General features: G+C 46.6%; 1 protein-coding gene across 1 annotated transcript in view; it reads left to right on the top strand.

Moving 5' to 3' along the window:
• The window catches only part of RNF216 (ring finger protein 216), an 88,246-nt gene that overhangs the window by 50,067 nt on the left and 13,501 nt on the right, over positions 1-24,678 (top strand). The window contains exons 14-15 of the mRNA XM_079953717.1: positions 19,991-20,088; positions 23,058-23,280. Of these exons, the coding sequence (XP_079809843.1) occupies positions 19,991-20,088; positions 23,058-23,280 (321 nt within the window). The remainder of the gene's footprint in view (positions 1-19,990; positions 20,089-23,057; positions 23,281-24,678) is intronic.

Genomic DNA, 24,678 nt, shown 5'->3' with positions numbered 1-24,678 from the left:
AACTAAATAAAAACCAGGACCAAATCTTAGACAATCTGGCGATGATCGATATGAAACAAAAACAATTAAATTTGAAATTTAGGGGAGTAGGTGAAGAGATAAATGAAAATATTAAGGAAAAAATGATCAAAGAGCTAGCGAAATGGTTAGAATTGAAAGAAGAAGAGGTTGCATATACGATGGAAAACGCTTTCAGAATTAAAATAAAGACAAAACAAGTGAAATTAAGGAAAATTGCAGGAGACTGCTTGGTTATCTTTAACTCGATAGAGATGAAAAATTTGATATTAAAAAGAAGCTATCAAAAAAAATTAGTCATTGACGGCAGACCAATCATCATCTTTAAAGAGATACCAACCAGACTCCTGCGCAAAAGGGAAGGTTATAAACAATTGGCAAATGTCCTAAAAAAGAACAATATACAATATAGATGGGAGTTCCCTGAAGGAATCTCCTTTTTTTACAAAGACAAAAGATTCAGGATCGCCGAGATGCAAGAAGTGAAGAAATTTCTGCGTAGATATGAGAAAGAGCTAGGAAGAATAGAAGAGAGATATGAAGGAAGAAACGAGGATACAGAGGAGAGAAGAAGGAAAAAAGAAAGAGGAAAGGACCAAGAAGAGAGAGGTAGAGGAGAGGAAGCAGACGAAGAAGAAGAAGAAGAAGAGGTAGTAGCAGAAGAGGTAGAAGAAGAGGAGGAGGAGAACAGAGAAAACAAAACCACTCGAATTTAAAACACTAATTATTTGTAGACCGAAAAGTAGTCATTATAATGAACTTAAAATTTCTGTCGTGGAATGTGAATGGTCTGAATGAAAAAACCAAAAGGAATAAAATTGTAAATGTGTTGAAAAGAAAGAAATTAGATGTAATCTGTTTACAGGAGACACACGTGTGTAAAAAACATAAACATATCCTGGTACATAAAAAGTTGGGAGTTGGGTTTATAAATTGCACAACGGAAAAGAAAAGAGGGGTGGCGATATATGTGAAAGAAAAATGGGACCCCAAAGTGATCTGTAGAGATAATGAAGGAAGGATCTTGGGAGTACAAATTAACTTCCAAGGTGAAAAGCTTAATGTGATAAACATATACGCCCCAAATTCGAACAAGCCAGAATTCTTTAAGAAACTGGAACAAATGCTATTGGAGTTGGAATCTAATAAGACGATCCTAATGGGAGACTTTAATGGAGTGCCGGAACCGGAATTAGATAAACAATTAGGAAAGGGGAAAAATAAACAAGGGAAGCTGCCAAAATCCTTTAAGAACTTGGAAGAAAACTTAGATTTAATAGACATTTGGAGACACAAACATGCAATAGAGAAGCAATTCACCTTCTTCTCAGAACCGCATAAGAGTTGGAGTAGAATTGATCAAATCTGGGTCTCTAGAGAGCTTGCATTAAGAACTACAAATTGCGAAATTCAACCGAGAACTCTCTCGGACCATAACTCGGTTATATTGGAAATAAAAGGTAAATCACAGGGCGGTTTCAGATGGAAAATAAATGAATACCTATTAGAAAACGAGGAGGTTGTGGAAAAAGCCAAAACCACCTTAAAAGAATACTTTACCCTGAATCTCAATACTGGGACAAGTCTGGACATAGTCTGGGACGCTAGTAAAGCGGTTTTAAGAGGGTTTTTTATACAGCAAAACAGCTACAGGAGGAAAGTAAGAGAACAAAAGAAGGAGGAAATTCTCAATCAGATAAGAGAGTGTGAGAAAAAGTAATAACAAACCCCAACGATGATCAAAACAGGCAAACAACAAAAATGTTACAATCTCAATATTCAATGTTAACAAGTCAAGAAATAGAATGGAAAATCAAAGTAATGAAACAAAAATATTTCGAATCAGCAAACAAAACGGGCAAATTATTAGCATGGCAATTGAGAAGAAGGCAAGAACAAAGTGTAATAAATAAGATAAAAGTAGAAGAGCACTTGATTGAAGATCCAAAAGAAATAAAAGAGAATTTCCTCAAATTCTATGAGAAGCTGTATAAAAAAGAAGAGAAAGGAATAGCCCAAATAGAAAAATATTTAGAAGACTATAGTGGGAAGACCATAACAGATGAAGAAAGATACCAATTAAATAATCCCATAAAAATAGAAGAGATCCAGGAGGCAATAAAGAAGATGAAACCAGGAAAAGCCCCAGGACCGGACGGATTATCAGCCAAATACTATAAAGTATTAGAACACCAATTAACACCAGTGCTATGTGACACCATGAATAAGATATTGAAAGGAGGAAAGATTCCAGAGTCCTGGAAAGAGGCTTATATAACGATGATCCCTAAACCAGATATGGACAAACTGAATATTAAGAACTATAGACCGATATCACTATTAAATAATTATTATAAAATCTTCGCAGAGGTGTTGGCAAGCAGACTTAAGAAATGTCTAATAAATTTAATACATAAAGATCAGGCAGGATTTCTTCCAAATAGGCAACTTAGAGATAACGTAAGGCACGCTATAAACATTATTGAGTACTTGGAATGTAAGAATGAGATACCCGCGGCGCTGATTTTTATCGATGCTGAAAAGGCATTTGATAACGTCTCTTGGCAGTTCCTATTGAAGAGCATGGAAAAAGCGGGGCTAGAGGGCGAGTTCATGAACAGAATAAAAGCAGTATACTCGAAACAATCTGCAAAACTGATTATAAATAATAACTTAACAAACTCATTTAAAATTGAAAAAGGAACAAGACAGGGTTGCCCTCTATCCCCGCTTCTATTTATTATGGCACTAGAGGTAATCACAAATAAAATAAGAGTAACATCAGAGATCCGTGGGATCAAAATAGGAACAAAGGAGTATAAGTTAAAAGCGTATGCCGACGACTTGATGCTATCCCTGGAAAACCCACAAGAAAGTGTTGGTAAGGCCTTGGAGATGTTAGAAGAATTTGGTAAGGTATCTGGTTTCAAATTGAATAAATTAAAGACCAAAATTTTAACGAAGAATTTGCAAAAGGATGAAAATGAAAAGCTAGAATTACAGTATGGAATTAAAGTGGCAAAAGAAATAAAGTATCTGGGAATTTGGTTAACTACTAAAAATATAAACTTGATTCAAGACAACTACCTTACGACATGGAAGCAGATTAAGAAAGACCTGGACACCTGGAGCAGAGTGAAACTCTCGTGGATGGGAAGGATGGCGGCAATAAAAATGAACTTACTTCCAAGAATGCTGTTTTTGTTTCAAAACATCCCCGTGATCAGAGGCTCTAAAATGTTTACAGATTGGCAAAAAACTCTTTCGAAATTCATATGGCAAGGAAAAAGGCCAAGAATTAGATTCAAACTTACAGACCGGAAAGAAAGAGGGGGATTCTCGGTACCCAACCTAAAATTATATTTTGAGGCAGCCTGCCTTTGCTGGATCAAAGATTGGATCAATTTGGAAAATACTGACTTATTGGACCTCAAGGGGTTCGACAATAGGTTCGGCTGGCATGCCTACCTATGGCAAAACAAAGAAAAAGTACATAGAGGGTTTTCTAGTCATATTATTAGGGGGCCTCTATATGAAGTGTGGGAGAAGAATAAAAAACTCCTTGAATGGAAAACACCCTGGTGGCTATCACCAATCGATATTTCAGTGATCAAAAAAACCAATATGGAAGGGAAAAGGTTTACTTATGAGGACCTACTAATAAGATCAGAAAGTGGATGGAGGATGAGAACATATGAGGAGCTGAAAGAGAAATTAACAAGCTGGTTACAATTCCACCAAATAAACACAATATGGACGGAACATAAAAAAGTAGGGATGAATGAGAAGAAATCCAAATTTCAGATAGAAATAATAGAGGGTAAATCCAAATTATTATCTAAAATGTATGATATACTATTAGAATGGGACACCAAAGATGAGGAAATAAAGGAGGTCATGACAAGATGGGCAATGGATCTGGGATATAATATAGAGTATGATAAGTGGCTGAATTTATGGACTAGCGGAATGAAATTCACGGCATGTGTAACACTGAGGGAAAATTTAGAAAAGATGATGTACAGGTGGTACATTACCCCAGCAAAGCTAGGGAAAATGTACAAGACAGGGAATAAGTTTTGCTGGAAGTGTAAAACTAAAGAAGGTAATTTTTTCCACATGTGGTGGACATGCGACGAAATGAAGAAATACTAGGAATATATTTACAATGAGTTTAAAAAAAATATTTAAATATACATTTCCCAAAAGACCAGAGGCTTTTCTTCTGGGAATAATTGGGGACGAAATTAAAAAAGAAGATAAGACATTATTCCAGTATGCTACAGCTGTCGCTAGATTATTAATTGCCCAAAATTGGAAAAGCCAAAGTATCCCACCAATTAGTGATTGGCAAACAAAGTTATTCGAATTTGTAGAACTTGCAAAAATGACACAAAAAATTAGAAACCAAAAGAATACAAAGTTTATTAATGACTGGAATAAATTTATGATTTATATTGAAGGGAATTACAAGAACCTAAAAACTATAGCAGGACTGATATAGATCTTACGATGTGCAAATCATTATAACTATCAACTGCAGGAGAAACAAACTATTCATACTAAGAAGCCTGAAACCGGGAGGGATGGAAGTCAATAGGTGTGTAGAAGAATGATTAAAATACTTAAAGATATAAAGATATAAATGAGAAGACAAAGAAGCGTAATGGAAATCGACATTGTTTATACGTTATGTATTAATATTTATTTAGTTTTCTTTTTTGTGTGTGTTGGGGTTTTTTACAACTGTTGTAACCGTTGATTTGTTTTTCTTTTTGGTGATCTAATGTGAAAATTAATAAAAAGAATTTAAAAAAACAACAACACCTGGCCATGTATTTCAGGCAACGCAGCTGGTAGCATGCTCAAGGCCACTCTTAGAATAACCTCTCAGCACAATGCACAATGGGCGATTCTTGTATTTTTATGAGCAGCGGTGTGTTTCCTCCATTGTTTTTGTAATGGTCCTCTGAGGAGAATTGAGTCTCCAAGAAAAGCACGTGGAGGGGCTCTTCCACTGCAGAAGACAGGCAGTGGGATGCCCTGGCTGGCTGGGTCTTCACTTCCTCTCTCCTTGCACCCACCCCCAATAGGAACCTGGAAGCTGCCATACACCAGGCCAGACCATTGGTCCTTTTAGCTCAGAACACCGACTGGCAGCTGTGCTCCAGGATTTTGGAGAGGGGCCCTTCGCAGCCCTGTCTGGAGATGCTGGGACTGCAACAGAGACGTTTTTGCACTCAAAGCATGCGCTCCGCTGCTGAGCGGATCCTGCATGGCCAGCCATGTTTGAAAGGGGTGGGGAGTTTGTCCTGTGGGGCAAGTCAGCAGCTCCATGTGGGCCAGGCATTCCCCTAGGCCAGAGCAAGCTGCTGCAGGAGCCTGTTGCTGGCTCCTGGCTATGCCCTCTCCTTGGCCGCCTCTGCATTGTGAGTTGCTGCAATCCTGGCCGGGCTCTGCCACGTACAAACCCCACCACCACCTCAGAAGCATATGGGATGGGCTTTGTGCCGTTAGGTAAGGGGCTCTCAAAATAAGGACTGACGGTTCAAGCTTCATTGTGGGTGTTGACTCTTGCAAAACACGCTGCAGGCTCTTGAGATGAACAGCAATCCTAAAATCATTTGTAAAATTCCCTGTCATGCAGCAGAAATTTTTGTTCTTGAGGGAGGCCCCAGATCCTTTCTCAGCCGTGAAGTTCACTGATGTTTAGCTCAGTCATGCTCTCATCCTGACACGCCCCACAAAGATAACCTGAAATTGCCACCTCCAGCCTCTGTAACGGAGGACTGGAAGGAGTCCCAAGTAGCACCATTTTTAAGCAAGGAATCCCACATGGGAGTGGCGGACGTGGCACAAGGCCTCGTGGGCTAGAGTGGGCAGCTCAATGGCGACACCATAAAATTATGCGCTGCGTGGAGAAAAGAGACAGAGAAAAGCTTTTCTCCCCCTCTCATAACTCTAGAATTTGTGGGCCTCGAATGAAGCTGAATGTTGGAAGTGTCCTGTCAGAGAAAATGAAGTATTTCTTCAGCAGTGCAATTAAACTACAGGACCCCCTCTCACAAGGCAGTGATGGGCACCATCTTGGGTGCTGTAAAAGAGAGTTGGACCAATGATAGAGGAGAGGGCGATTGATCACTACCACCCAGGATGGCTGTGTTCTGCCCCCACAGTGAATCTCAGTTGCTGGAGGGGGGCGGGGGGGGGCTTCTGGGCTCGTGTCCTGCATTTGGGCTTTCCCCATGGGACTTCTGGTTGGCTGCAGTGGGAACAGAACCATGCTCTTGGGCCTGATCCAGCAGGTCTCTTGCAATGGCCTTGTCCTCCTGAGCGCCTTGCCGAAAGGGAAACAGTACAAAAGTGGTTGCTGTTTTGCCCTCATATTAGCAAAGATGAGACGACCTGCACCCTTTTTATATATATATATAAAGAAAACACATTGGATTTGGTGCAAGTTGTCTCCCCCCCCCCCACAAGCATCCCGAAATGGAAGTGAGAATGAGGACGGAAACGAAGGAGTTTGCGGAAGTCCTGTAGTTCCTACTTGTAGGGAGGGCTTTTGCCTTGACTTCTCCTTTCCAGTGAAAGTGGGGGCCATGCATAGGACAGAGTGAGCTCAAGGTGTGGAGATCTCTCTCTCTCTTTCGTGTGTGTGCATGTGTGTTGAACACCCAGAAAGGTTGGGGGAAAGTGGCTTGCAATCCCAGCTGCAAGACCTTGTTTCAGTGTCTCACCAGGACCCGTGGTATTCCAGGTTCATTCATGGCACCGAGACTGCCTTGGCTGATGGCATTTGCCAGGAGAGAGATGGGGAGAGGTGTGAACCTGTCCCTTCTCCGTGACTTCTTGGCACCTTTGGCCACATAGCATCCTCCTGGAGCAGCTCTGTGAGGAGGGGGGATTCTCTGTGGCAGCCCCTCAGCTGCGAAATTCCCTCTCCTGCATGCCTGCAATGGCTCACTGAACCATTTGCCTGCAGCAGGAAGTGCAGCAGAACCGCCCGCAAGGAGCTTTGCCTCTTAGGGCAGGGGTTGGCATGGCCCTGGTGAACCAGGCTTCCGCCTTTGCCTTGCTTGGGCAGCCCTGGGCCTCCCTGATCACTTTCAGGTGTACCAGAAATCCTGATGGTGCTGGTGCCCCGTTGGCTGGCTGCCAACCAAGCGGCAAAGGGCTGGACAGAAGCATGAAGAGCCCATGGAGCCCTCGCCATGCGTCACGCGATGGGAATGATCTTGGTGGTTTTCTGCCCATTTGTGGTGGGGCAGCGCTGCTGGTTTTGGGTGATGGGCCAGGTTTACGCACAGGCCAGTGACCCCCATCTCTCTAAATAGCTCTTATGGGAACCCGTGGCCCTGCAAGTCTTCAAAATGCCTTTGACCACAACAACACACGGCAGCTTGTGGGACAATAGCTTTGGTTAAAAATCAAAATTACTTTAATGTGTAACGTAACTAGGTTTGGTGCTCAGTGCTTCTGCTGCAGGAGGGTGGGATTGTTCAAAGTGGAATGCTGCTCTTCTGTGTAAAGGAGTGGAAAAATGTCTGTCTTTGACTGTAGGGGGTGACAGCCCCCCCCCCCAATTCAGGTTGTATCTTGTGGATTCATAGGAAATTGCATGTTGGGGTGAGTTGCTTTGGGGCTGGGTTAAATAAACAAGCCGTTAATTTTCTCTCCATGGAAGCTTTGGCTGAAACTTGATTGGAATTGTTGGAATTCAGCTTATCTAGTGCTGTTGGCTTGTAAATTGGGCAAATTGCTGCGTTGCTTACTCAGCCCATCTCCTGTTTTGTTCGGTCTTTAATCTTGACTTTTCTGACCCTGAAACCTGAAGAAGTGTCAGCTCTCCGGTTTCAGCTGAGCGTCAACTTGCTGTAAAGCACTTTGGGCTCTTGAAAAACACTGCATAAGTTGTTATTGCAAATAATTATTATCATTATTACATTTCCTTTCCACACTTCATTGATTCACAATCACACAGCAAGTTAGATATGAAAATCCTAAAAACAGAAAACGCTTAAAGCATATTCATGAAAGGAATGGGAACAGACAGTAACGTAATTAAGGCAACCATACCATTCAAAAATTAAAAGCTGTGTTAATACGCTTATCCTATTTAACTCCCACAAACGCTCAGGTGCAGAGATGTGTTTTCAGTTGGTGCCAAAAGGCAAACAGAGTTTGTGCCACCCACCCTGCAGAGGATGGCGCATTCCACAAACCAGGTGCCACCACTGAGAAGGCCCAGATGCTAAGGAGGGAGGGAGTGTCATTGGCCATCTGAATCTGGCTGCTTCAAGGAGGGTGGGTATTTTTAGCTGTAAAATACTTGCATACCGCAGTTTCATTTTTTAAAAAAATCAATGCAGTTTTAACTATTACATTCCTTAATTGTCTGCATAAGCCTGGCAGCAGAGAAGAGTTTTCAGCAAACATTTAAAAGTTCATATAGAAGACTCCTGCTGGATCTCTGCTGGAAGAGCATTGCATCTGGAGTGGGCCAGAGACACTCAGCTGTGTCGAATGAGCCTCACCAGTTCAGGAGTCAAAACCAGGGATGCTCTTACAGATGATTTCGGCGACTGACCTGGGGATTGTAAGGGTCTAGTTGGTTCCTAAGGTACCCTAGACCCAAGTTTTTCAGGGCCTTGTAGATGAATGCAAAGAACCTTGCTTCCTAGTCCATGGGCAGCCAGTGTGGTTGTGCTGGAAGCAGAGGCAAGGCAGCCAGGCCTCTCCATCTGCTTGGAAGTGACCAGCTGCTGTCTACTTATTTAGCAAATGCACTGCCTGCTTTTCAGCAATGAGACAAGCTGCCAAAGCAGGTCACAGTCCAATTTGGAGCAAGGATATAAGAAAGCATTGGAAATGTAGATGAAATCATTAAAATCAGCTGGCTTGAAACAACAGGAAAACCACAAACGGAGGCAAAATAAAATCAATACTGGGGGAAAAAAGCAGTGGTGTTAAAGTGAGACCATGTCTCTGGCTATTGGTTCTGGCTGCCTGCTAAAATCCCCCAGGGCCTGTTCTCTCACCAGGAATCTCTGACCACCAGGAGCCTGGAATAAGATTGTAAGCTTGGGGTGGGGGGCAAGTTTCAAATACAGTGGTACCTCGGGTTACATACGCCTCAGGTTACATATGCTTCAGGTTGCAGACTCCGCTAACCCAGAAATAGTGCTTCACGTTAAGAACTTTGCTTCAGGATGAGAACAGAAATCGTGCTCCGGTGGCGCGGGAGCAGCAGGAGGCCCCATTAGCTAAAGTAGCTTCAGGTTAAGAACAGTTTCAGGTTAAGAATGGACCTCCGGAACGAATTAAATACTTAACCCGAGGCACCACTGTACGCTTTTCACATATTGTGGTGGTGCCCTCAAAATCAGGATATACAGAGAATGAGTATTGTCAGAAAAAGCAGAAATCATTGGTTATGAATTTATAATATTGTTTGGTGATATCAAAGAGGTGTCGCCCCTAGAGGACCCTTGAGATGATCGTTTTATCTTACTACAGTGGGCTTGTATATCAAACTTGGAAAACTTTCTGTGGACAAACTTTCTGTGGACAAACAAAAGTGACCTGAAAACGGCCTGAAAAGCGAGATGAGCGCCACACCCCATAGTTTCCTTTGAGTGGACATAGCCATCCAGGGGTCCTTTACCTTTACCAAGCTTGGAAAAAGCTGCATACACAGATTGAAAACTGAAGGATGGATTTTAGATGGGTGTGTGTGTACCAATTATAGATACTGGTTATATATTTACAGATGTTAACTGCATACCGTTCTCAACCTGTCACTTCATATTGATTGATCTTGCAAATAAAACTGTGTTCAAGGGGAGTTGGGCAGGTGAAGCCTTGGGGTCTGAACCAGGAAGGAATGTGGGTGGGGGCAAATGAGGCCCCCCTGGGTGCTGGGCGGGTTTCCGGTTGCACCAGGACTGCTGGGATGAATAACTCACCATGGCTGATCTCCCAGTTTTAAAATGTAAAATCCAGCTGTTAGCCAGATATGTCTTCTTTCTTAGGTGAAACACACAGGTTTCTTGGTAGGTAGAATCAGGAGCACAGAGAAAACCGGGAAATTTTTATATTATGAAAGCTATAGATTAGTTTCCGGCCGTGTGCTAGGTAAAAAGTCGTCTTGTGGCACCTTGAAGACTAACTCATTTTATACCGGAGGCTGCTTATTGTTCTCATTCTGAGAAAGTGAACATCGATTTTTAGTCCTGGGGCACTTCAGGATTTTGCTGTCACTGCCCTCCTCTTTATTAATTGGCTCCGTGGGCAACTGAACCGCCCATGGTTCACCTTCATGCTGTGGTGCCCTGACCAACCTGACGCCGGGGATCCAACAGGCTGCACCCAGCTCATGATTCTGCCAGAACGGCCTGTGGAGGCAGCTTCAGAGCCATCCATAAATGATTCGATTCGCATCTTCTGTTCTCTGTCAGCTGATTCATGGGGCTTGAAGTATAGCCTGATTTGGTGCTTTCTGGCCACCTCCTCTGTCTTCTCCTTCCCCTCTGCCCCAGCACAGCAGAGCAACCAGAACCACATCCTCTGGGCAGGTGGAGCAAAGGGTTGAGGGTCAATGGAGAGGGCCAGGATCAAGCGCTCTCTGGCTCCAAAGCTGAGACTTGTTTCTCACATTTTGTTGCCTCCTGATCTCTTCAGCATGGCTGAAAGAATGGACACAAGATGCAGGATTTTGCATTTCAAACATCACTCAGGATTCACAGAACTGTAGAGGTGGAAGGGACCTTGAGGGTCAACTTACGCAACCCCTTGCAGTGGGACAGAGGCGATTATAAATCTAAGCACATAAACAAGGTACTCAGTCCCCATCACCGTGGCAGACAGCATGCTTCACGAAACAGTATAGCAGATAGTAGATTTATTTAGACTTCATCTACACCATCTCCAAGGCTCAGGGTCAATTGCGGAAGCAAACAAGAGAATAAGATTTCGTCTAGTTCCGTGAAATTTCCCCACTCTTCCTGTCTTAGCCTTGAGCCAAACCAAGGACAAGCGTGGAAAGATAAGATTTGGCAGCTCAGCTGAAATGTTCCTTCAGCTTAGACTTCAGCAAGTCTTTGGCAGACTATCTACTGCCCTTTAGGGGCACAGCAGTGGTAGAAAACCCCCCACTGCAGTGAAGCAAGCCTGGCTTTTTGCTGGGGAATCTGAACCGTCCTTTCCCCTTTCAGTCCACGCAGAAAGGGAGGCCGGGGGCTGCGAGACTCAGAGCAGGGTTGGACATAAACCAAATAGGATCCTAAGTGAGAGGCATAATAATAATAATAATCAATTTATTGTTTGCACCCCACCCATCTGACTAGGTGGCATCTTTGGACCAGCCACGTTCTGATGGTTCATCTTTTGAGTGCTTCATATTTCATTGCCTCTGTAGCCCATTTCACAATGCTGATATATGATTTCCATGCACGACTTCCCTCTCTCATATCGGACAGCAAGTTTGTAGGCACAGATTCAATCTTGCTGCACCCACAGTTTGTTGACTAAGCTCTGGTGTTGTCATTTCTTTTGTGGATGATAGCAGTTTACTGCCAGGTTGATTTGCCTACTGCAGCACTGCCAGGTTGATTTGCCAGGTGTACAAATCAAGACCAACTCTTCTGTTCTCTTGGTGGTTGAGTGGATGGTTAAGGGGCCCCACCGAGCCCCCTGCCTTTAAATCTGACTCTGAGGGCAGAGTCTGCTGCCCAGGTCACTTGTGAGCAGTATCCGCAGAGGGGTTGATTGTCAGGAGGCAACTTCTTCTGTTGCACCAGTCAGCTGTGGAAACCGAAAGTTCAAGCCACGTATGGGGCAGGAGGCAGAGGCCTCCTTGCACAACCTGCTTTCCCACAACAGGGCCATAAAAGTGAGCTGCGGATAAACATGGAACTTTTATTGCAGCGTTTGAACAATGGTGTGTATGTGCGATCTTTCCCTCCGCCCCGTGAAAGGGGGGTGGGGAGCAAAAGCAAATACGGGTTCATAGGTCTTTGTCTGCCAGTCATACCAGCTTTCTGGTCCCTGGAAAGATCCCCTTATATGGTGAAGTGTAGAAGTGGGCTTCTGGGGTGGCAACAAAGTTGGGGAAATGAAGGGTAGCAGGGCATGCACCCTAGAAGAACAAAAAACTCCTGCCTTGGAGGTTCTGAAGCGGACTTTGGATGGCCACCTGTCATGGATGTCTCAGTTGAGATTCCTGCATTGCGCGGGGGGGGGGGGAGACTAGATGACCCCAGGGGGTAAGTTTCAACTGCTGTTCTAGGTGGTAGTTTTCACAGAGCATGCTGGAAAGGTTGAGGCTGCTGTCTTGCTTCCTCCACCCGCATGTTTCCTGTCGGAGGTCGGGGGGGGGCTGAAGAGTTCATAGCTGGTCATCTGGTGAGTTTGTGGCGAGAGTGACATTTGCAGTGGGAAGCTTCCTGCTTTGCAGCCCAGCCCTTGAGCCTTGCTGTGCTCTCTCTCTCCACAGAAGGCCCTTGAGTGCTGGATGAGATGATGCCCGCTGTTGCCTCGGGTCCCCGCCATGAGCTCAGTGTTAGAAACTGAGATATGAAAGCTAGGAGCTAAATGGCACCTTAATCGTGGGTTATGGGAGCAACATTGGAATGTCTCTGTGCACTTTTTTATCACAAGAATACAAAGCTGAAAATGAATGAACTGCAGCTAAAATATTGTGTTCATTTTTCACATGGTCTAGCCCTCCCCCTGCCTGCCCCCCTAACATTCTGAAGAGGGTCTCTTCTCCAGTCTTTAGAGAGTGGGGAGGCAGAAAACGGTCCTCCTTCCACTCTGAAGTTTGGGTATGAAATCTTAGGTGCAGCACTGCGCCCAGAGCTCAGAAACTGCTTGTGCTAATGAAATTCCCTGTCGCGAAATGCGCCTGGAACAATGGGAGTGTCAAGCACTGCATGAGCTTGTGACTTTGTGGATCCTCCTGCCCATCTCAAAATTAAAAATGGTTTGTGAACCACTGTATCCTTGCCAGCCTCTCCTGAGGCTTAAACACTTAAAACGCACACAACATTTTCCAAGCACTTTTCATATACAGTTCATAGAATCATAGAATAATAGAATCATAGAGTTGGAAGAGACCACAAGTGCCATCGAGTCCAACCCCCTGCCAAGCAGGAAACACCATCAGAGCACTCCTGACATATGGTTGTCAAGCCTCTGCTTAAAGACCTCCAAAGAAGGAGACTCCACCACACTCCTGGGCAGCAAATTCCACTGTCAAACAGCTCTTACTGTCAGGAAGTTCTTCCTAATGTTTAGGTGGAATCTTCTTTCTTGTAGTTTGGAACCATTGCTCCGTGTCCGCTTCTCTGGAGCAGCAGAAAACAACCTTTCTCCCTCCTCTATGTGACATCCTTTTATATATTTGAACATGGCTATCATATCACCCCTTAACCTCCTCTTCTCCAGGCTAAACATGCCCAGCTCCCTTAGCCGTTCCTCATAAGGCATCGTTTCCAGGCCTTTGACCATTTTGGTTGCCCTCCTCTGGACACGTTCCAGTTTGTCCGTGTCCTTCTTGAACTGTGGTGCCCAGAACTGGACACAGTACTCCAGGTGAGGTCTGACCAGAGCAGAATACAGTGGCACTATTACTTCCCTTGATCTAGATGCAATACTCCTATTGATGCAGCCCAGAATTGCATTGGCTTTTTTAGCTGCCGCGTCACACTGTTGTCTCATGTCAAGTTTGTGCTCAACCAAGACTCCTAGATCCTTTTCACATGTACTGCTCTCAAGCCAGGTGTCACCCATCTTGTAATTGTGCCTCTCATTTTTTTTGCCCAAGTGCAATACTTTACATTTCTCCAAGTTGTACCTTGGATCCTGAACGCCTTGGTTCTTGGACGTTTTGGCTCCCGAACGCCGCAAACCCGGAAGTGAGCGTTCCGATTTGCAAACATTCTTTGGAACCCGAACGTCCGACGGGACTTCATGCAGCCCATCAGAAGCTGCACTTTTGTTTCTGAACATTTTGGAAGTTGAACAGACTTCTGGATCGGATTCTGTTTGACTTCCAAGGTTTGTTGTTTGTTGTTGTTTAGTCGTTTAGTCGTGTCCGACTCTTCGTGACCCCATGGACCAGAGAACGCCAGGCACTCCTGTCCTCCACTGCCCCCCGCAGCTTGGTCAGACTCATGCTGGTAACCTCGAAAACACTATCCAACCATCTCGTCCTCTGTCGCCCCCTTCTCCTTGTGCCCTCCATCTTTCCCAACATCAGGGTCTTCTCCAGGGAGTCTTCTCTTCTCATGAGGTGGCCAAAGTACTGGAGCCTCAGCTTCACAATCTGTCCTTCCAGTGAGCACTCAGGGCTGATTTCCTTCAGAATGGAGAGGTTTGATCTTCTTGCAGTCCATGGGACTCTCAAGAGTCTCCTCCAGCACCATAATTCAAAAGCATCAATTCTTCGGCGATCAGCCTTCTTTATGGTCCAGCTCTCACTTCCATACATCACTACTGGGAAAACCATAGCTTTAACTATACGGACCTTTGTTGGCAAGGTGATGTCTCTACTTCTCAAGATGCTGTCTAGGCCTGTCATTGCCCTTCTCCCAAGAAGCAGGCGTCTTTTAATTTCGTGGCTGCTGTCACCATCTACAGTGATCATGGAACCCAAGAAAGTAAAATCTCTCACTGCCTCCATTTCTTCCCCTTCTATTTGCCAGGAGGTGATGGGACCGGTAGCCATGATCTTCGTTTTTTTGATGTTGAGCTTCAGACCATATTTTGCACTCTCTTCTTTCACCCTCAATAAAAGGTTCTTTAATTCCTCCTCACTTTCTGCCATCAAGACTTCCAAGGTACAACTGTATTAAAAGACAAGCCAGCTCATGGCTGCCGGCTCACAGTCAAACAGGCACAGCGGAGAAGGAAAAAGGAATGGGGAGGGAAGAGGAAGGCAAGCATTGGAGCAGCTTTTTCTTGCACTGGCTGATGGATGGAGCCAGGATGTGGACTCCAGTGCTGTGATGGTTGTGTGTGTGTGTGTGTCGTGGCCCCTTGGCCTTCTGGTCAGTGGAAGAGACCACTTTATCTCTGCTGGTTCAGTTCTGAGGAGATTCACTTAGTCACATGTGCTGCAGTATGAAACATAGTAGGGGCAGATAGAGAGGAGACCTTCCACATGGAGTAGATCAGCCTTCCCCAACTTGGTTTTCTCTGCATGTTTTGGACCACACTTCCCATCAGACCCTGTTGGATTTCCTGAAATCTATCTGGGAGTTTATGCAAGAGGGACACTGCTTCCTTCCCTGCAAGTCCCCAGCATCTGCTGGGTGCCAGTTTCCCAGAACTCTCTGCTGTGGCTCTTAGCCTTGCGCAGTTGGCATAGCTGCAGGAGGTCTAGACTTCGGAGACTTTGCATGAGCCAACATTTGTGTCTGATTAACGTTATTTACTTTGGCTGAGGGAGGCTCTGAGCTGCTGCAAGCTTGAGATGTCCTCTGGCGATAGTCGCAGCAGCATCCGTGTGCTCCCAGTATCAAGTGACTGGAATCGCAACTCGGGCTTCCTGCCCTGTGTATGCTAATTTAGCAGTGTGAGGTCACAGCTATATTTATCTCGGCTATATAAGTCTAACCAAATAACCTGAAGTGCCTGAAGAGTCACAAACCGAGCCCCGGGTATATACCGAGCAAAACCAAGCAAGCTGCGACCTTTTGTGGCTTGTTGACTAAAATAATATTGTCATAGTTCTCTGTATCTGGGTGACATCCAGGTTAGGTTACTGCATTGTATGCTGCTCTCTGAGCCTGCTTGGAAACTTGTAGCTTGTCCAGAATATGGCCCAGCAATTGTGATCCTATCGCACCGGTTGAATTGGCAGCCTGGCTTTATTCCAAAGCTGTTAACCATGGTTTCCTGGTTTGGATAAAGCAGGGAACCGTAGTTTATGCAAAAACCTTGCAAAATGTGCCTTTGTTTGTGCAGCCAAAAGGCTCGTCTGCATCTCCACTGAGCCAAGAGATGATAATTGAAACTTGTCTGTTGTGTTGCATGTTACTGGCATAAACTGCTTGAAGATCACAGGTGTTTGGTGTGCTCACCAGTGCCAGGGAGGGCACTATTCTCACAAGGGCTTGTGCCAGCGTAGGCCTGGTGGCAGGAACAATGGTCAGCCTGGATGGGTCACCTGGTGAGAGCCTGGTGCTGATGACGCCAAGGTTGCAGGTTCGATCTCTGTATGGGACAGCTGCATATTCCTGCCTTGCAGGGGGTTCGACTAGGCGCAGCGGTTCTCAACCTGTGGGTCCCCAGATGTTGTTGGACTACAACTCCCATCATCTCCAGCTCTGGCCTTGCTAGCTAGGGGTGATGGGAGTTGTAGTTCAACAACAACTGGGGACCCACAGGTTGAGAAAGGCTGGATTAGAGGATCCTCAGGGTCCCTCCCAACTTCAATTCTATAATTCTAAGAATTGCCAACCCAGGGAGATGCCAAAGAGATCTCCTGGGTGCCCCGGGAGCGAAACTCAAATGCAGTTTTTCAAATATTTGGCAGTAAACCTTTTAAAGGCAGCTGTAGTGGAAAATACCTGTACATTTAAAACAAGGAGGAGGAGGCCAGCTACTAATAAAGCGAGCAGCTCACCCAAAATTACTGAAATATTATCAAAGCCGACCTCCAGAGCAGACTGCCAGGTGGGGAAAGCCTTCCAGGAGTGCTGCCTGCCTTGCCCTTCATGAGCCAGTTTGGGTAGAAAGGTGGCGGCAACAACAAGGTGTGTTTGGGGTGGGGATTGCCAGTGGCTAAGCAAAAGCCAACCGTTATGGGATGGCAGTCGCTGCAGTCACCGCTTGCAAGGGCCCCCAACAAGATCAGCTCTAGGAACTCTTACTAGCTTGGTGAGATATTCCTTTTGTGTTAACTTACTTCAGCCTAATCCTGACCATGTCTGCTCAGAAGTTGAGTTCCGTGGGGTTTCCTGCCAGGTGAGTGGGATTAGGGTTGCAGTGCCCGTGGGGGCCCTGAGTTCTGGGACTGGATTATACCTGGTTTTCTTTCCCTGATATTTCTAGTACTCCCTTATCTGTTCAGCAGCTTGCCTTTCAAAGACAGATTTGCATAAGCAGTAGCACAGTCCCACCCCCCATACGGAAATGAGTAGGTTCCATAGAGATTTCTTTCCATGTGCTTCGCCTGCCTTCCCTTTTCAGGGTTTGTGACAGTTCCAGAAAGCCTTGCCTTATTCTTGTGCAAGGAGAGCAGAGATACAGGACTTGAAGCAACGCAAATCTTGCCAGCAGCTTCACTTTTCAGAGAGCAAGGCTGACAGCCATGTGTGATTCTGTCACTCTAGCACTGCTGTTTCAGCCTCCTTTCTTCTCGGCCCAGGTGACATTTTCCTTTGCAGGCCGAATACCTACCTACCTACCTTGAGATCTCACTGTGTTTTAAGTGACTAGCTGGCCCAATAAAAGCTCTTGTCTCTCTTCCAAATGCTGTGAGATTTGCAATAATCTCCCAGTATCCTTGGCTTGCTCTGAGCTGCGTTTTGCATAATCCCCGTGGATTACCAGGAGGTGGAAGAAGCCAGGCCGCTTCCTGATTCCTATCAACTAGCTACAGTTTCCCAAAGCACTTAGCAGTGCTAAGGAGGCCTGGCTGCCATGTTCCTTGGCTCAGCAGCTGTTGACAGCAGGTCTCCTCCTCTTTAGAGTCTGAGCACCTCAATGGCTGTGGCAGCCTTGCTGCTGCGCCTGGCGGGCGCTGCTTCCAACCACTGGGCGGCACTGTCTGCTGCTGGATGAGCTCCTGCTTGGAACAGCTGCACTTTATTAAAAAGGAGGAGGCAGCTTTGCATTTTTGCAAGGAACTTTGAATGCAAATAGCTCCCCTCCGCCTTTAGAGAAAATTGGAAAATTAGGGAGAATGATGTGTGAGGGCTCCCTCTCCCTTCCTCCGACAGTGAGGGGCTCAAAATGCATTTTTAAAGGAAGGCTTAGCTGGCATTCTGCTTCTGCACCATAGCTGTGGAAGCCATATTAGATATCCAGCATGCCAGGAAGAAGTCCGTTTACGGGGATGGGCTGGAAGCTGAACAGAGGAATGAGAAGAAGAAGACGTTGTGTGCTTCCTGTAAAAATCTCAGAACAGAATCATGTTCAGTTTCATAAAACTGCACACACAATCCAAGTTATCCCCTTCCAGACACAGGTCAAACATGGGGTTCCCAAAGCAATTTCATCTGCCCTGCAACCCTACCAAGTCCTTATCTGTGTGGAGTTGTTGTTGTTGTTGTTGTTGTTGTTGTTGTTGTTGTTGTTGTTGTTCTTCTTCTTCTTCTTCTTCTTCTTCTTCTTCTTCTTCTTCTTCTTCTTCTTCTTCCTCCTCCTCCTCCTCCTCCTCCTCCTCCTCCTCCTCCTCCTCCTCCAAAAATTGATGTTGGCTTTCCTCGTGAGGGAAAGCATGATGTTTTCAAAAGTTACAAAAAATTAGGGCATGCTGTGCTTGATGCCCTACAGCTGTTCCCATGTTTTGAAGCCCCTCACAGCTCAGTGGTGCTGACTGATAAAGAGTCCCCCACCTGGGGCTCATCACATGTTTCATTGCTATCCTACTCTTTCCTGCAAAGAGCTCAGGGTTCTCCCCTCCCCATCCTCACAACAACCCTTTGAGGGAAAGAACGACTAGCCTGGCTTCATGGCTGAGTGGAGATTTGAACCCTGGCTGCTCAGGTCCAGGCCCAACCCTCTAACCGCTGCACCACACTACCCCTTGCACTACTGCTGTCCGTCTCCACAAGGTTTTGCGGGCAAGTTCTTCAGCACCACGCTGAGCTCAGCCACCCAGGCTCTGGGGCATTGAGTCCTAGAGCAGCAAGTGCCGGCAGCCCCCGAAACCCCACAGCATGGCTCTCGCAGGGCCCTCCGTCACAAATCCCGATACTGTCTTGTGGTGCTGAGTCCGGCCATTGTCTCTCTCCTGCAGCTGCCTGGGGAGGCCTGGTGGTTCAAGTTAGCGCGTTGGCTGGGAAACCAGCCTCTCGTTTCCATGTGGGTTTGCTCATTAAGGCTGCCCCCCCGCCTGCCCCCCCCCCCGCTCTGGAACAGCAAGCAGCCCTTTCCCATCGCCCACCAAACCGATGCAAACCTCTGGGTGGGCGGACTTAATTCTGCAGGAGGAGCCCACAGGTGGCAAAGGAGGGGCCCACTGGGCTGGCTGTGTGTGGCAGGATCCCCCACCCCAGTCCACAGACACACACCAGGGATGGGGGGCGGGAGCTTTTTTGGCTCAGCAGGCCAGATCTTTCTCTTCCCCTACCTGACCTGCCGTGGGGGCAAGGCAGGCAGGGACTAAGCACCACCAGCTGCTGTTGGGGAGCTCAGCCATGCTTTCTGCAGGAATCGGATGCACGAGAAAGGGGGGCCTGGCTGTAGATTTGGGGAAACTGCCTGGATGGCCAAATTCACCTTATGGGCTGGAGGTTTTCCGTCCCTGCTGTACAGGCAAAACCTTTCCAAGGCACGGGGTGGCGGAGAAATACATGGGTGGAGCTTAAATGAAGATTGAGCGCCTTCATGCTTTCTCCAATTGTGGCTGATGCCCAGCATCTAAAGGGCTGCCCTGTGAACCGATTCTGTCTTCATATGTCCTTGCTGGTGCCCCTACCTTTGGAAGGAACGTGGGTCGTGACCAAGGATTGAGCCTTCTCGGTGGTGGCACCCTCTTTGTGCAATTATTTCCCTAGAGAGGCCCCTATGGCATTGAGTCTAGTGTCACCCTAGTACCCAGGGGAAGACTGGTGTGTTTATCAGTGTTTTCGATCCGTTTCATGCTGCCGGCCTCTGTACCCAGTGCCATTCCCCCTCCCCAGGTGTTCCTTTTGTGTTTTGTATATCTGTCTTGCCTGCAAAATGCCTGCAGCGCTGCTTATTTGTCTGGTATCACTGGTGTCTTCCTGCTGCTTAATGTGGTGATCTCACTCTCCAGGAAACCTGCAGGAAATGCCAGGGCCTCTGGAAGGAGCATATGAACCTCACCTGTGAGCAGCTGGCCGAGAAGGATGACATAAAATACCGAACATCTATGTGAGTAACTTTGTGAAGGGGGGCAGGGAGAACCAGGAAGCCTTTTTTCCTAGTTTCTTATTTAAGCCAGCCGAGAAAGTACCTGCTACTGAGCCTCCTCAGCAAGAGGGCTTTTGTGCTTCAGGATATATCCCAGAATCATAGAATGGTGGAGTTGGAAGGGACCCCCCGGGGTCATCTAGTCCAACCCCTGCAAGGCAGGAATCTCAGCTCAAGCATCCAGGACAGATGGCCAGCCAAGCTCTGCTTAAGAACCTCCAAGCAAGGAGAGGCCACAACTTCCTGGGGGAGACCGTTCCACTGTGGAGCAGCTCTTACTGTCAAAATGTTCTTCGTGATATTGAGCTGAAATCTCCTCTCTTGTAACTTGAAGCCATGCGTTCGAGTCCTGCACTCCAGAGCAGGAGAAAACAAGCTTGCTCCATCTTCCATGTGATAGCCCTTGAGATATTTGAAGATGGCTCTCACATCTCCTCTTTTCCAGGCTAAACCTGCCCAACTCCCTCGAGGTACCTGCTTTTATGCGCTCTGGGTGCAGGACAGCCAGGGGAGAGCTGCTTTGCATATATAGTTTTAATATGGTTTCTTATCCTTGAGCAGCTGAAATTCTACTCTTGTTTCAGACAATAAAAGGTCCCGTTTGAGTCTTGGGAAGGGGAAGCGCAGCTGGAGTTCAGGCCCAGCTTCCTGCTCTGCTTGGCGCTTCCTGCTGGGAGGATGAGAGGGAGCAGCCCAGAAAACGGGGAGCAGGCTCTGCCCTAAGGGCAAGCACCGTTCCCAAAGAGGAATTTGCAGTGGGGAAACTGGGAAATAAAAGAGGCGATGGAAATATAGTGTTACATCCTGCAGCATCTAGCACAGCGCATTACGGTTGCAAGAACTGGCAGGAAAATCATTAAGAGAGCTGCCAAGAGCCTCAGTGATTTTCAAGCGGTCTGGGGATGTGGGAGTTTGGAGCCACCAAACTCAGACACGGGTGTAAGGGGCTCTTGGCAGAGATCTAGGAATAGCAGGATGGGTTTCACCTCCTTCAGTCACAGAGCCATGGTCCAAAAGGCACATGATGCAGACATAGACTCATCTTCCTGGAGTGAAGGTCAGTCTGGTCAGTGCCTGGACAGGACCGCAAAGCCTCCCTGTGCTGTCTTGAGTCGTCGTCTTCTTCTTTGGCGATCCCTCCTAGCCGAGTAAGATTGTCTTCCATAAACACGGTTTTAACAATGAGTCCGTAAGTGACTGTGGAGGCCAATTCTGGATCCACACGTCCTTCCACAGTGGGGACATTGGTTTCTGGGCGGGGATTGATCACATTGTGGATTTGCCAGGCATGCCTTCCTCTTAGCATGTTTCTCCCTTGTGTCCTGAGTTCGAGTGTCTTCAAGGCCCCAGGAAAGGCTGTTCTCCAACTGGAGTGCTCACAGGCCAGTGTTTCCCAGTTGTTGGTGTTTATACTACATTTTTAAAGATTTGCCTTGAGGGAGTCTTTAAACCTCTTTGGTTGACCACCAGCACTACGCTTTCCATTTTTTAAAGTTCAGAATAGAGCAGTTGCTGTCTTGAGCACCATTTTGAGAGAGGCGCCGAGGTATAAAATGTAATATTTGTCTGGTGGGAGGGAGAAGTCTGCAGTTGAAACCAAGGATCTTCAGAAAGCATCCTTGGATACTGGGCTGTGTTGTGGGAAGGAAAACAAAGTGTAGGTGCTCTGTTATATAACTTGCAAACATCAGCAGAAGCACAGAGTGATTAAAATGTTGGTGCAATGCTTTAACTTGCGTGGGGAAAGCTTAAAACTATTGTCAGGCCCTAAACATCTCCTGTTTGCAGAACAGAATAGTTAGCAATCCTTTTGCAGCATCTCTGTAACCAAAGCAACAGGCTCTGATTTATAAAAGGCCTCAAGCAACAGTGCAGAGTTTGCATTTCCTGCTTCTTTCATTGCCTCAGCCATATATTTTCTGCTTGTCAGAGGTGAGGGTCTGTGTGTGCTTTGACTCCTGGGTTAAATTATTTCTGCATTAACGTTTAGCTCCCCCACCTCTTTGACGCTCTGGGAAACCAGATTTAACCCTGCAGAATGCCAGCCTGCAATGAACCTCCTTTCACTTAATTTGTCTCCAACTCATCATAAGGTAATTCTAAATAGACAGCCACAAAGACCTCCTTGGAAACAGCATGGGAGGGGTGGGCTTCATACCCCCCCTTCCTGGGAAAGAGCCTGTTCGAGATGGCAGGGTTGCTATTGACATGGTTGCTAAAGAATTGGGGGGGGGGGGTTCATCTATGTGGAGACTCTGAAGGCAAGAGTGTGACACCCAGGCCCATAGATCTCTCATCAGCCAAGGAACAAGAGCACTCACTAACACACATCTAAACAAATACATGAATAATTATATTATTGTGATTTGATAATACTTTGGGCTCTCACCATTTGAAGAAATGTTAGCTGATGAAGTCTGGATCAATGAAAGATGCAATTCTCTACATACCTGCTCAGGATTCATTGGGATTTAGTTTGCATATGACCAAACATCATAGCTTTGAAGGGAGGGGTGTTTTCTTCTTAGAGGAGTGTGTGTGTGTGTGTGTGTGTGTGTGTGTGTCTCTATCTCAGCAGCCACCTGCATGACGGTGATGGGAAACACCTCATCTGAAATGACACCTGCCACCTTCTGTAAGAAAATCCTTATTTAAAAATAGTGTGTAGTGGATGAAGTGTTCTCCAGCCCACCAAACACAAAAGCTGATGCCATAATTCGTTAAGGATATTGGCAGGCTGGACGGTGCGCAAAGGAGGGTCTCCAAGATGATCCAGGGTCTGGAAAGCGAGCCTTATGAGGAACAGTTGAAGGAGCCTGGGAAAGAGGAGGTTGAGAGGGGATACGCTAGCCATCTTCAAATATCTAAGGGGCTGCCGCATTGTTTTCACCTGGTTTTTGTTTAACCCTTTCCCAATTGCCTCACTGCAGAGAAGAGAAGATGACGGCGGCCCGCATCAGAAAGTGCCACAAGTGCGCCACCGGCCTGATCAAATCTGAAGGCTGCAACCGCATGTCGTGCCGCTGTGGCGCCCAGATGTGCTACCTCTGCCGAGCCGCCATTAATGGGTACGACCACTTCTGCCAACACCCCCGATCCCCAGGGGCCCCTTGCCAAGACTGTGCCAAGTGTTCCCTCTGGACAGACCCCACGGTAAGTGACTCCGTTTCCCCCGACTGCTCTCCTGCGCAGATCTGGGAGCCGAACATTGGTAAAGTCACAAGTGACCTCTGGCCCTGTCCTTTGGATGTGCCGTGCCTTCACCTCCAAGGCGGAGCTTCCTGTGGCAATATATGCATAAAAGTCAAGAGTGGCAGCTTGGTTATATTATCCAGCTTATAGCTTAATAACCAGTGAACATTTAAATGCACCTGCATGCTGCCAGCTCTCAGTACTGGCGCCCTCTCTGAGATTGCGTTGCAAATGTGAGAGAAGTTACAATTTAGGAAACGTATCATAGGATTGTTGTTGGAAGGAGAGGCCCTTTTAACACCTTCCTTTTCCTGCTGCAGTGATGTGTTGGAACCAAAGTAGCCTCTGAGAACAAGCAGAGTCCACCTTCTGGCTCAGCATCCCAGCATATCGCCCATTCGTTGACTAAGGTGGCGAGTTTTCTAACTCTTCATAGAGCTCTTTAGTTTTTTTGCCATAGAACCCCAGTGGGCGATTAAGGATTCTGGAGAGAGTTGTCTGGGCCACACTCTGTTTGCAGAGAGCGCTGTCCCACACCTGCTGGAACTCCCAGTCCTGAATCCAGTGTTATCCATCTGCCTGGTCTCAGGGTGGTTCACAAAAAAAGATTATATATATATACACAATAATCCAATAGGGGCCCCCACAAAAAGAGCCACATTTTAAAAGGGCATAGGATGTAAATTGGATCAACCAAAGACCTGGTTAAAAAGGAATGTTTTTGCCTGGCGCCTAAAGGTGTGTAATGAAGGCGCCAGGCAAACTTCCCTAGGGAGAGCATTCCACAGGCGGGGAGCCACTGCAGAGAAGGCCCCGTTCTCGTGTTGCCACCCTCTCAACCTCTCTTCTACAAGCGCCTTCCTTATTCCTTGTTTCACTCACTGTGGCACAATGTCTCAGGCACAGCAAGAAGGCTTCCGCTGCCCTGCACAAGAGTCCACAGAGCCACGTACTAATGTGTTTCCACACGCCACTTAAGCCAGCTCCTTTCCCAAAGAGGCTTGCCTTGCCTTCAGCTCCATAGGCTGCAGTCCATCTCCCTGCCAGTGTGGTATGAGAGCCAGCGTGGTGTAGTGGTTAAGAGCGGTGGACTCGTAATCTGGGGAACCGGGTTCGCGTCTCCGCTCCACCACATGCAGCTGCTGGGTGACCTTGGGCCAGTCACACTTCTCTGAAGTCTCTCAGCCCCACTCACCTCACTGAGGGTTTGTTGTGGGGGAGGAAGGGAAAGGAGAATGTTAGCCGCTTTGAGACTCCTTCGGGTAGTGATAAAGCGGGATATCAAATCCAAACTCTTCTTCCTGCTGGTTCTCAGCCATGAGCAGGCTGCCTGTGCCTCCGGGTAGGAGCTCTCCCTAC

Source organism: Podarcis cretensis, assembly GCF_951804945.1.
Source record: "Podarcis cretensis genome assembly, chromosome: 14".
Lineage (NCBI taxonomy): Eukaryota > Metazoa > Chordata > Lepidosauria > Squamata > Lacertidae > Podarcis > Podarcis cretensis.
This window is presented reverse-complemented; position numbering and strand designations above follow the sequence as displayed.